A 13658-nucleotide genomic window follows, 5' to 3' on the forward strand; every position below is an offset into this window, starting at 1 on the left:
TATGTATGTAAAAATAAACAGCCGGACAGGTAAAATCTTTAAGAAGCAACATCAGCATAAACATGATCAATCACACAGCTTTATATAACATTGACCTACCTCGGCATAAGGATCGTCCAGTTTGACCCAGTCCAGGTCGTGATGGTGATGCGTGGCCTGCGGCGGGGGCGGCGGCGGCGCGTGCGGGCGCGGCAGGCGGGCCGCCACCAGCGCCAGCCCGCCGCACGCGCCGAACTCCTTCAGCACGGCGCTGGACGCGGCGGCCGGCCCGGGGCAAGGGCTGGGGGGCGTGCTGGCGCTTTGGCTGCTTGGAGCGTTTGAGCTGGACCCGCCTTCCCACCGAGGTCCTGCTGCACCAACGACAGGTATGCACATGAAATAAGATGCTAGTCGTCAAGAGTTTTCATTATCAAATCGATTGAGCGATATCGTTATTATAATACACTTCAATTCTGAAAATAAAATAAGGGGTACTCGAAGTCTGGCGTTGCTTCATGTTCTAACTCACAATTTATAGTCAAAAAAGGCTTCGCAGACTTTGACATGAAAATACACGCTTGAGAGCTACAAATCACAATATTAAGAAACCGTGTAGTCAGGCAAGCTTCAAGATGTAGATCAATATTTTACGGACTCAGAACAACATCTGAAAATTGCTGTTTTAGACATTTGACTATTTATTTACTACTACTATTATTATTATAAATGTACAAATACAAATTATCTTTCATCGCCCATTAAAAGAATACACATGTGGTAGAAACATACATTATGAACATGTAATTAGTGTTTACTAACCACCGTTGATATTCAAATGTAGCGTGAGCGTCAAGTGCGGGCCGAACACGTGCGGAGACGCGGCCGCCAGCTGAGCCAGCGTACTGCTGGCCGGCACGAAGCCCTCGATACCCGCCACTTGCACCAGGATCGTGGTCTCTATTAGTTCTGAAAACAAATAACATTCATGAGTACGTGTATGAGGTATGTAAGTACCTTTATAACATTCTTGCTATAAAGGTAACATACAGATTATGTTACAATGTTGTATACCGTTTTATAACATTAGGTGTATCACTGCTATGTTTATGTATTGTATATCTATATGCATCATTAAACTATGGAAACGCAAAATAAGTAATAAAGAAGGCTCAATTAGTCGTGAATTCGTTTTGCCGGGAACTTGATGAATGATTCACGATCAGAGCCCATTAAAAGTTTCTTAAGCAGCTTTTTCAGGACATCGATACTATGTAGCGCGAGATATAAGCAAGCGGTAAACCTTTCACTCTTTCGAAGGCGGCAACCACAGAACCTGTCACCGGCAAGGTGTTCTTGACATCAGAAATCACTATACTAAAATCACAAAGCAACTCTTAAAGACACTCACCATCAGTGATAGACATGACAGACGCGTCGTTGGTCTTCGACTGCCTCTTCTTGTTGTTCTGCTGTTTCAGGGACGTGTTCTTGACGTCTTTGACCCTCTTGTCCCTGGAGGCGCTGACTGAGGCCAGGGGAGATCCAGTGATTACCAAAGCTGATGAAAGCAACTCTAAAGACACTCACCATCAGTGATAGACATGACAGACGCGTCTTTGGTCTTCGACTGCCTCTTCTTGTTGTTCTGCTGTTTCAGGGACGTGTTCTTGACGTCTTTGACCCTCTTGTCCCTGGAGGCGCTGACTGAGGCCAGGGGAGATCCAGTGATTACCAAAGCTGATGAAAGCAACTCTAAAGACACTCACCATCAGTGATAGACATGACAGACGCGTCTTTGGTCTTCGACTGCCTCTTCTTGTTGTTCTGCTGTTTCAGGGACGTGTTCTTGACGTCTTTGACCCTCTTGTCCCTGGAGGCGCTGACTGAGGCCAGGGGAGATCCAGTGATTACCAAAGCAGATGAAAGCAACTCTAAAGACACTCACCATCAGTGATAGACATGACAGACGCGTCGTTGGTCTTCGACTGCCTCTTCTTGTTGTTCTGCTGTTTCAGGGACGTGTTCTTGACGTCTTTGACCCTCTTGTCCTTGGAGGCGCTGACTGAGGCCAGGGGAGATCCAGTGATTACCAAAGCTGATGAAAGCAACTCTAAAGACACTCACCATCAGTGATAGACATGACAGACGCGTCGTTGGTCTTCGACTGCCTCTTCTTGTTGTTCTGCTGTTTCAGGGACGTGTTCTTGACGTCTTTGACCCTCTTGTCCTTGGAGGCGCTGGCCGCGGCCATGGTGAGCTCCCAGGCGTCGTACACCGTCATGATGGCGGGGTCGGACGCGCTGCGGAGCACGGACCCGCCGGAGCTGTTGCCGCTCGTGCCGGTGGGCAGTTTGGCGGTATCGTCGATAAGCGGCACTGGAATAAATGAATAAATGAATATATCTCTTTTTGATTTTCATACGAAGGTGAGGTCAAACTTAAGCAGTCAATATAGAAGATCAGTACGTCGCTAGTGATAAAACTGTAGATGTGCTATAGCATAATATTATACAAAGAAAAAAAAAATTCATTAGTTGAGGATTAACATTGTTATTGGAAGCAACTAATGAATTACTCTTTTCTCTTCTTGACTAATTGAAATAATTACTTTAACACATCCTCAATGCTTTTTATCTACGTTGCCTTATTGATATGGGATATTCCTATTTAATTTGGTCGACTGAAAGAAATCTCAATTGGGTAAAGTCCGCCATTATACATATTGTCAAATTCTAGAAACCGCATTGTATTATATTATTTAGATGCAATACATAATTAAGACTGTATAGTATTGTATTGTAGTGCACTGACTGGGCGGGCGGTGGTCCTGCAGCAGCTGGCGCACGCTGAGCCGCAGCGGCAGGCGCAGCAGCGCGTGGTGGCGCGCGGCGGGGTGGCGCGGCGCGGCGCCCCAGCCCGCGCCCGCCCAGCGCAGCGCCACGCGCGCGCGCTCGTCCGACAGCACCAGCCGCAGGATCAGCGCGCGCGTGAACCCCGATATGCCCTCCGGACCTGCACGTCATATACACTCAAATGGAGATCAACACCGATATCAGCTCTCCTTGTTAATACGAGTATCGTGTAGTTATCGACCACTTCGTCTCTTTCCCGTGGATGTCGTGAAGACGACTAAGGGATAGGCTTATAAACTTAGGACTCTTTAGACGATGGGCTAGCAACCTGTCACTATTTAAATTTCAATTTTATCATTAAGCCAAACAGCTAAATGTCTCCGCCAAGAATATAAACGTAATAATATGTATGTATGAAAATATAGTAAATATGAAAAGAAATGCAGTTTGATTTAAGACAGGGAGACAACTTGCCTTTTTTTTTAATCATTTATTTACTTCTTCTCGGTAGAGTAGGCAAAGATCACATCTTTCCAATTACTACCATCCTGCATATTTTTTTCTATCAAAGCACATTCATAACTCTCTTCATAAAACTTGTCAATCTCAGATACTCTTGACCTAAGCTTTCGACAGAACGTCTCCGATTTAATCAAGGTACCGTCATCTAGGTCTTCCCACATTAAGGTATATCTACTAATTTATGATATTTTTGGACTTGCATATAAAAAAGACTTATCAGTAAATGTAATAAAATTACTTATCAAATGAACTCTTATACCATATCACAAAAAAATCCAAAATTAAACCTATGTCATTACTTTAACACAAAGTTCAAAAACCAATTACAGAAAACTTCAACAATACAAAGCAAAACTCTCCATTACAATGATCATACCTAATTGAATGATTTGAACATTGAATGAAGGATTGAATGATTAAACACAAAAACTTACCGACACAACTCAACGTCTCTAGGATATGATGCAACGTGGCCGCGAATAGTTTCTGGTTGGCAGAGTGGCAGACCGTCAGCTCTGCAAACAATCGGATCGTGTTCTCTTCCAACTGCGCGTATTGGGCGGCTTCTTGCCACGTGCTGAAAATCAATACAAAAAATTACTGGAGTTTTATTAAGGATCTTGCTGTTAATCGCATAGAATAGAATGGAATTATTTTCAAAATTGGATACAAAGTATCACTTATTGACATCACACCACTTAAATCTGATTATAACTACTACCGCTTCCAAAGCGCATGTGTAGAAGAAACGGCGGAACAAACTACACACATAAAGCTCTAGGCTGCTCTGCAAACTATGACGAGGAAGATACAAGAACTACATAAAGCTCTCTCAAGAAGACAGTAGAGTAAAGTAGAGGAAGCTTTCTTCCTCTTCTTTACTCTACTGTTATCACGTGAAACCATCAGGAATGAGGAAATCCACAGGGAAATGACTCAGGGAGCTATAAGGCTGATTATAATTATGATTATAAGGAGTACCTATATCTATCTATCATATTATTATAATTTTTAAATCAATAAGTTCGAATCAATTTAGTTATTAGGATCTCAAATCAATTATCGTAAGAAATTGCATCGGTAACTTTATGGTGCAACACTAAATTGACTGTCAAAATTAAATGGATCTCACAGGTATAGCTGGAATACTCAACGCGTTGACAATAGATGTGAACAAATAGTTTGGAGACAGATATAGAGTCTCACCTCTCCGGAGGTCTGGGATGGCACAGCAGCCTCAGCAACGGCTTCCAGAACACGGCGCCTTCCGAGCCGAGCCAGTCTTTCAGTCTCCTCTCCACGCACAGTAGTCGCATCCAGTCTACCAGCTGGCACACTCGACGCATTGACGGTAGATCTGAAACGAAACAAGCAACGTATTTCTACTAGAAACATCTATCTCGGATATGAAACAAAATGATAGACATAATTTCTTACTTTTCAAACATGAAAATAGAAGAACATTTTGTAAAAGTATTGCAAATTTCAGCACTTACCAGTCCTGGTTTGGCTTGCTTCCTTCTCGTCCATCATTTGAACATCTTCTCTAGAGCTACCCAACTGTTCTTTGATTTGTGCTAATTTTGTTTCGCTGAATTCTGAAAACAAAAAAAAGTTAAAGTCTAACAGAATAACATAAAAGGTTTGGTTGGCACATGTCAACTAATAAAATTTGAGTCATGCTGTACTACTCTCGTGTGATTGGCGGACTGCAGCGTGGCGGCCGGCGACTGGCGCCGTGCTGCAGCTGTGACAGACACCGACCTGAGACCGCCCGCACCGCGTCGCCCGGCAGCCGGCAGTGCAGCAGCTGCAGCGTGGCGGCCGGCGACTGGCGCCGTGCTGCAGCTGTGACAGACACCGACCTGAGACCGCCCGCACCGCGTCGCCCGGCAGCCGGCAGTGCAGCAGCTGCAGCGTGGCGGCCGGCGACTGGCGCCGTGCTGCAGCTGTGACAGACACCGACCTGAGACCGCCCGCACCGCGTCGCCCGGCAGCCGGCAGTGCAGCAGCTGCAGCGTGGCGGCCGGCGACTGGCGCCGTGCTGCAGCTGTGACAGACACCGACCTGAGACCGCCCGCACCGCGTCGCCCGGCAGCCGGCAGTGCAGCAGCTGCAGCGTGGCGGCCGGCGACTGGCGCCGTGCTGCAGCTGTGACAGACACCGACCTGAGACCGCCCGCACCGCGTCGCCCGGCAGCCGGCAGTGCAGCAGCTGCAGCGTGGCGGCCGGCGACTGGCGCCGTGCTGCAGCTGTGACAGACACCGACCTGAGACCGCCCGCACCGCGTCGCCCGGCAGCCGGCAGTGCAGCAGCTGCAGCGTGGCGGCCGGCGACATGGCGCACGTGCCCACCGTCTGCAGCTGCCAGCCGGACACCGCCCACGCCGAGCACGCCGATGGAGCTGATCTTTCCAGGGGAGAACTCTTCGTGTCGTCCGTAAGGCCTTCCATGCTGGAATAAGAGGTGAAGTTATAACATCAACCATTTGACCATCCGACCAAACCACGTAGATGGCTGGTTCCAACCAAATTTTATTATTTATCTCAATCGGCATTTATCGAACGCACCAAAAGCAAGATATCTACTACAAGTGCAACGAAAATTTTATCACCTGACCACGCAAAGGCTCAAAAACGCGTCATGATAATGAAATGTATTTTAACAGTTCACAAGTTTTGTTTTTCTTTTTTGAATACCACTAACTTTACCAATAATCCATTAATCATGACAATGAATAAATGAACTTACCTCTCATCGTTGTCCAATGGTATATCCATGTGTTCCAGTAACATTCTAAACAACTCCGGTCGTATGTAGCACATCGAACATAAAACTAAAAAAAAAGAAAATGTTTCATTTAAAAAATGTCCAGACCCGAATGACACGCGCGACGTCTATTTATCATGTCGCACACTGGTTCGAAAATCGTATATGGTGGACTTAGGGATCAAAGTGCAGCTATCACGCTGATTTTTTTTTTACATACTCCTTTTAACAATAGCTTTGACTTTTGTTAATAAGGTTTTTGCTAAAAAGTGCATTTTCATATTTAAAAAAAATACTGTTTATTTTTTTGTATGGAGAAAAAGTAATAATCATAAAAATCTTTGAAATGGTAATACTGTTAGGCAGGGCCTAGTAGGCGTTATAGTCCGCACAATTCTCAACATTTTATACCTTGAAGTCATATTCATATGTCTGCCGCTTTGGCGTCCACAGCGCTTGGAAATTTTCCTTATTAAATATATAGGCATCATAAACTAAATTACCGTACCCATACTACGTGACCCGTTCAGAGGCGGATGGGGAGTCTTTTAAAATACCCGTACTTGATCATACGAAGGCTGGGGGGGAGGTCAGGATTACGATGAAATTTTTGATTGAGATGAAATTTCATACTATTAATGATGAAACGATTATCTTTTTAAAGCAAGACCTTTGCGACAAGCACACAAAATTTATACCGTGCGAGAATTTTATACATTAGATATTGACTATGTTGCCCAAGAAATATGAAGATATAGATGGTAGCCCTGAAAAGAGCTTTTGTAGAGCTCTGAAAAGAGCTGTTGTAAAGCTCTGAAAAGAGCTGTGATATTGTGCACACTAAAGAGATGATTATTCCAAAGGATTTGTCTTATCCACTGAAACTTCGTCGATCTCCATTTCTGCTTCTTCCTCTACCGCTGATTCTAATAAGTCAATAGCTTCTGAAAATAATTTTAATTTATTGAATTTTGCATACTTTGGCCTGATGTGTGATATATATGGATCCGAAGTTATTAAAAAGTTATGAAGAATGTCTTCATTATTCTGAATCCTTCCCATTTTCCGAGTGTGTTGCTCCCTTGTATTTCTAAATTCCTTATTTCTTGCTTCGGATGCTTCTTCCGACATTATTCCAATAGGCAGACAAGAGAAATGTCGGCAAATATCAGCCCCATGTATGAGCAGCTTGTGCACACTTGCTGGCATATTGTACCATGGATAGAGGTGTACAAAAAGTTCAGCTGTCTCTCTGCAATATTCCCGGAATTTCTCGATGTTGATGGCATTCCCAGAGGATATGACCTGCAAGATCACAGCGAAATGCCTAATGAGATTCTCATCAATCTTCGTAATCTGTGCACTCTTCTGGTATTCTCTGAAAAATTTTCTTGCAGTGTTGCCATCGTTCGTAGTTCCGAAGCCCTGTTTAACAATATCTATCAAGAGTCCCATCTGCTCTTTGAATTGTTGTTGCGTGAAATCCTTCCTTGCTTTCTTGAGGTTTTTATTTTCACCTCGTGCACACCACATCTCGAAGTCCATATTGTACGATATGTGCAATAGACACTCCATGCTTCTGATCCACATGTGAAGTGTAGAGAGTCCGTACTGGTACACCTCATCCCGAACTGGTCTTGAGAATACTTCTGGTAAGTTATTCATTTCACTGGGTTTTGCCAGACATATATTGCAAGTCGCTGCAGATGGAGTATCGGTGATGATTGTAGCTATCTTGCCATCAATCATCGTCATGTGCAGATCATGACTGATCTCGACTTCCCCGCATCTTGACACAGTCAGGTTTCGGATTTCTTCTTTCATCGCAGCTTCTTCTTGTTTGATGAATTCGCTGGTTTCCTTTGCGAACTGAAACTTCACTGGTCTACAGTAAAACGTGGAAGAAGGTTTTGGATTTTCCCAGATCAGCACATTGTCAGACTCAAGCTTTAATGGCACAAGACTCGTCATGAATACTGATGAATCATCGAAGTCAGGTTGCCCGCTTTTCTGTCTGTAATTACTTTGTGCTGAAGATCCGTCGAATCCCCATTTGCTGGTCATTTTTAGATGTCCATCTGGGAGATTTAGAGGTTCGCCAACAACTTGCAGGATCCTCTGTACAGTCAAATTCAGTAATGACTGCAATTTCACCTTTGCTCCATCTTCAGTTACTTCAATATCAGACGTATCCGGATAGCATTTCTTCTTAGCTTTCAACAGTTTGTAGTACGAAGGAAGCTGTGCAGAACCTTCGTAGTTTGTCAAGAAAGCCCTTAGCGTCAAATATCTCCATTTTGACAAATCCAGAGAGCAAAAGACAACTCATCTGCTGTATAGTCAGTTAATGTACCTGACCGTCTTTTTTTTTGCTTGTTTCCCAGGTCAGAAAATGGTTTTCTGACCGGACTTTCTGTAGAAGTGCTCATATCCTTTGTAACAGAAGATGTGGATGGAGTGACGTAATCTGTAGGCTCTGGTAGCTGATTTTCTTCCTCTATGGTATCTTCAAAAATCTTCGCGAGATTCAGGTTATTGCACACAGGCCACTTGATTCTTTCCTCTAACCAGCCCATATGTTTATTCATAAATGTTTTCTGAGTTCTGTTTGCCGCGGTCCATCTGCGATTCAAGTTGACAGTGATGGATCTTGAAAACTTTAATATTTCTTCAGAATCTTGGTCACAAACACTGAGTGGAATACCAGCCAAAATCGCTTGATGGAGCCTTTTATAATCCTTGAGGTCGCCTTCTCGTAGAAATATGTAGAAGTCCAAGTTGGTTCCAAATCGAGTCATGGTATGTAGATGATAATAGAGCGTCACTGATTTTATGGAGATGTATCTTCTTCAACAGTTCAATTGGTAGTGATTTTTTTATCGTACGCGCCTCTTTTATATAATTTCTACCTGTTCATGCATCACACTTTGGACGAGATTACGGGCTCGACCAATGAGAGTCGAGTATTTTTTTAGTGGAGGGGATGGAAGAGCGCTATGGAATCTAAGTAGTATAATTTTCAGTGGAGGGGAGGGCTCTGGTAATCTGTCTGGCATTCAGTCACTTTTAATGTATGGTACTAAATAATAGACGTATAAGAATATTAAAAGTGGCCGAAGTTCTCTGTTGCATTTTTAATAATTTTTCTGTGACGATATATTATTAAAACATGCAAACATTTTTGTTTTGTCCATTTTTGTTTGAAATCTAGACAGTTTAACTAATATACTTGATCTACAAAATATAAAACAATGTTTCCTGTCTAGACTATTTTTATTATACTCGATCTAGAATATTTATATTTAATATATATATTATATTAATAAGATAAGGGAACGTACCCATACTACGTATAAAAGGATCCATTTTGTTATCCCCGCCCCTCCTCCTTTTCTGTGATCCTCTGATTCTCTCTGCGATATTGTGTACGTGATGATGAAATCCCCCCCCCCCCCCCCCCCCTCCTATGATCAAGTGCGGTATTTTAAAAGACTGACCCATCCGCCTCTGAACGGGTCACGTAGTATGGGTACGGTAATTTAGTTTATGATGCCTATATATTTAATAAGGAAAATTTCCAAGCGCTGTGGACGCCAAAGCGGCAGACATATGAATATGACTTCAAGGTATAAAATGTTGAGAATTGTGCGGACTATAACGCCTACTAGGCCCTGCCTAACAGTATTACCATTTCAAAGATTTTTATGATTATTACTTTTTCTCCATACAAAAAAATAAACAGTATTTTTTTTAAATATGAAAATGCACTTTTTAGCAAAAACCTTATTAACAAAAGTCAAAGCTATTGTTAAAAGGAGTATGTAAAAAAAAAATCAGCGTGATAGCTGCACTTTGATCCCTAAGTCCACCATATACGATTTTCGAACCAGTGTGTGTCGTGATGAACTACCGCTGTCCCGTTTCAAGTCATGATTAAAAGCGAAACAGCGATAGTTTCACGCGCAATAAAAACGGTGCCGCGTGCGCCATGCTAGGGAGCCTGCACTATACAACTTTGTACTATAACGTAACGAGTAATATATGCAAGTTCCTAAAAAACACAGGTTAGATTACACTCAGAGAGACCTAAGGGCGGCTTATGGCCGACGAATGAACATAATAGGGATGTGGACTGTACTCAAATAAGTATAAAATTTTACCACGAAAAGGTAGTTTCTATAGTAAAAATAATAAAAAGCACAATATTTTCCTCAATAAACAAGGGATTATTTTTTTATTTAATAAAATGTAATTAAATATTTCACCCTCAAGTCACGTGACAATGAACACCAATCAAAATGCGTGATGTCACGCGTTGCAATACAAGAATTTTCGCTGTCAAATACTATGGTGTTTGTTGATATTTGGATCATATTATTACCGTGATTACCGTCCGATTATCTTAGCCACGGAAATACTTTGTGTAGAATGAGTCTGTTCTTTTTCTCTTTCACAATCCGCTTTTGATTCCAATCTTTGCCTTTTAACTGCTAATAGTCGAGTTGTTATGTTTTCGGTTCGTCTTTTCTATCGGGTTGACATGCAAACTTTCTTGGCACACAACCTGCTCTCAGTCTGATCTGGGATACTGTGCCCATCAAATGATATTCCGGATAATTCTTCATATCATTGGCAACTATAATGAAAGTACGAAACATTGTTTACTTTATTTCTAACCTAAAAATTCGAAATTTTTTCGTCTTCGAAAACTTGAAGAGTTAAATTATTTTAATACAAGTAAATGTAACAACAAATATTATCAAACTTACATCAAAATGATCCTCACAGAAATACATTTTACTTTGTGTAACAAGTGCCGGATCCCGACGGGCTAATTGAAGCCAATTTTTCAGCATCGTTTTTGTACGTGGAACGTGAATAAACAGTTTTTCAGGTGTTTTAATAGTTGTACTTTTACACTGCGGCATCGCACAATATTTATAAAATTTTGAATTCATATTATTATCACACAACTATGAAATAACTATTCATTACATATAACTTCGACAATATTTTATAACGCGTGACGTCAGAGCGACCGTATGACAGGTATCCGCGTTTTAGCGCGAAATTTAAAATGAAATTTTAAATAAATTATTTTAAAGGTATTACTTAAAATAAAAAAATAATAATAAATAGTTTGGGTTATATTTGGTACTTATGCATGATTTTAAACACTTTCCCAAAAATAGTCCACATCCCTATTAACTTTCTTTTGTGTGTTATTTAAAAAAAAAAACATATAAAAATTTTATACATTAATTGCGATGATTGGACGAGGTGTCCGCCTTATGCAATTTGTGGGAGTTGTGTAAGAAAAATAAAGTGTTGATTCATACTTGACACCAAAATGACAATATGCCAATCATTTTGGGGGTCAACTTATATTCCGGTTTATATTTACCTGCATCCAGCGCTTCTTTCAACAAACTAGTATCAGGCACGTCTTGCACCCAGGTGTACACCAACTCGAAGAGGTCATCCGTTATCAGCTGCTCGATGTTGTCCAGTATCTTCTCTTCTTTGAGGGTCCACAATACCTGAATATAAACATTTACAACTGTATATAAAATATAGAAGTGAAATTAGCAAAGCGATAAATAAAAAACAGTCGATTGAATGCGGTGATGTATCTGGATTTGATAAGTGCTAGTTTCCGTTACACGTGAAAGTAATTCATTTCTTATGTAATAGTAGTATATATTGTTGATTATGTTCTTAGATGAAGTACATAGCCCCGCCCCGCTCAGTATGTTAAGAGGTATTTCTGGACGCAAAATATAGAAGTATTCCTACTATTCCTAGGAATCTACATTTGACGTTTAATTCTTCGCAGCCAGCTCTCCGCGGCGGAGGACAGCCACTGCAGGCGCCGCCAGGACCCCGGGCTCTAGCTGTGGTACTGACCTCGGCCAGCGTGTGTGTGAGCGCGGCGGCGGGCGGCGCGCGGCTGCGCAGCCAGCTCTCCGCGGCGGAGGACAGCCACTCCAGGTACCGCCGCGCCACCGCGGGCTCGCCGGACACCCGGCACAGTTGCCGGACCACTTCGCACACGGCGTTCATGCTGCCGTTTGCCCGGCCTAAGCCGGTAGATGGTTGGAATGCTGCAACAGAGATAATAATAAAAGCTGTTATTTACAAACTTTAATACATTAAGAGGCAAAGTCACGGATAACGCTTTCAAAGCGGCCACGCAGTGATTATGTAGCGTGTGCGCAAATAAATCTTTATTTAATCTTAAATAATAATATTACACAAAAAGTAATAAATACTGAGAGTGTATAGAGAGATCACCATGAGCATGCGCCTGCGCGTCCATATCCAGCAACGCGGCCAGCAAGGCGGGCGCGGCGGCGGGCGCGGCGCGCGCGGCGGCCAGCAGCGCGTGCTGCGCGTGCGCGCCGGCCGCGCCGCCCGCCACCACGCAGGCGCACAGCGCGCCCAGCGCGCCGTCGCGCGCCAGCGGCGCCCAGCGGCTCGCGAACAGGGCGCTGCGGCTGCACGCCGACACTACGGACGCCCAGTTGTTCCTGGAAGAAATATTTTCCGAATTTAATTTCCGAGTGGGAAGACCTAGACAATTTTCTATCTTGATCAAATTAAGGACGTTCTGGTATGCCGAGCTTGCATGAAGAGAGTTATGAATGTGGATGAAGCGAAGGAAATATGCAGAGATCATGGCAAGTGGAAAGAGATAGTCTCTGCCTACCCCTCCGGGAAAGAGGCGTGATTTTATGTATGTATGTAATTTCCGACACTTTGAAGACCACTTACCCATATACTATTAGGTAAACTATGTTGTTCTGTTCTAAGAATGCAGATTACAGAGTAGCATATTTGCCGTGTGGCTCACTACAATTCTCTCGGCTTGTACAATGGTATACACGACTAGTCTCGTGGCCACTAGTCGGATGGAATTCATGCCCAATAAGGACATTCGAGAAGCAATAGAGCACCATCACATCTTACTTTTGACAATCAAAACGAAAATAAAATGCAAAAAACGAAATAAATCAACTTACGTATTATGTCCACCAGGTTGCTGTTTATTGAAGGCTGGCTCAGCCAATAACTTCAGCTGTAGCAAGCCCATATTGGACGAGTCTCGCGGTTTGTACAGTCTCACTTGTACAGTGGTACACACGACGGGTCGTGTGACCACCAGTCGGATGGATGTCATGCCCGCTGTATTTTGTGGAGGTCCGAGTGGGGCCAAAGTACCGCCGCATCCGGCTTCGATTGCCACCGCACCGGGACACGCTGAGGAAAAAAAATATGTAGTTGAAATCAAATCCATTGCGGTGTGGTTCCCGGTACCAATATAAAAAGAAAAGAACTACACTTTCTCATTTCCCATGGATGTCGTAAGAGGCGACTAAGGGATAGGCTTATAAACTTGGGATTCTTATTTTAGGCTATGGGCTAGCTACCTGGCACTATTTGAATCTCAATTCTATCTTAAAGCTAAACAGGTGAACGTTACCTATCAGTCTCTTCAAAACTGTTGGCTCTGTTTACCCCACAAGGAATATAGAC

At 42.9% G+C, this 13658-nt stretch overlaps 1 protein-coding gene across 1 annotated transcript in view; it reads right to left on the minus strand.

The window, feature by feature from the left end:
• Positions 1-13658, minus strand: part of LOC106137418 (baculoviral IAP repeat-containing protein 6) — a 53642-nt gene that overhangs the window by 7550 nt on the left and 32434 nt on the right. Inside the window, exons 36-48 of the mRNA XM_060949323.1 lie at positions 13145-13382; positions 12417-12652; positions 12030-12226; positions 11527-11662; positions 6105-6189; positions 5623-5807; positions 4850-4951; positions 4560-4710; positions 3788-3930; positions 2791-2991; positions 2104-2355; positions 799-945; positions 100-350 (exon numbers count right to left, since the gene is read on the minus strand). Coding sequence (XP_060805306.1) covers positions 100-350; positions 799-945; positions 2104-2355; positions 2791-2991; positions 3788-3930; positions 4560-4710; positions 4850-4951; positions 5623-5807; positions 6105-6189; positions 11527-11662; positions 12030-12226; positions 12417-12652; positions 13145-13382 — 2324 coding nt within the window. The remainder of the gene's footprint in view (positions 1-99; positions 351-798; positions 946-2103; positions 2356-2790; positions 2992-3787; positions 3931-4559; positions 4711-4849; positions 4952-5622; positions 5808-6104; positions 6190-11526; positions 11663-12029; positions 12227-12416; positions 12653-13144; positions 13383-13658) is intronic.

Source organism: Amyelois transitella, chromosome 18 (assembly GCF_032362555.1).
Source record: "Amyelois transitella isolate CPQ chromosome 18, ilAmyTran1.1, whole genome shotgun sequence".
In the NCBI taxonomy this organism is placed as follows: Eukaryota; Metazoa; Arthropoda; class Insecta; order Lepidoptera; family Pyralidae; genus Amyelois; species Amyelois transitella.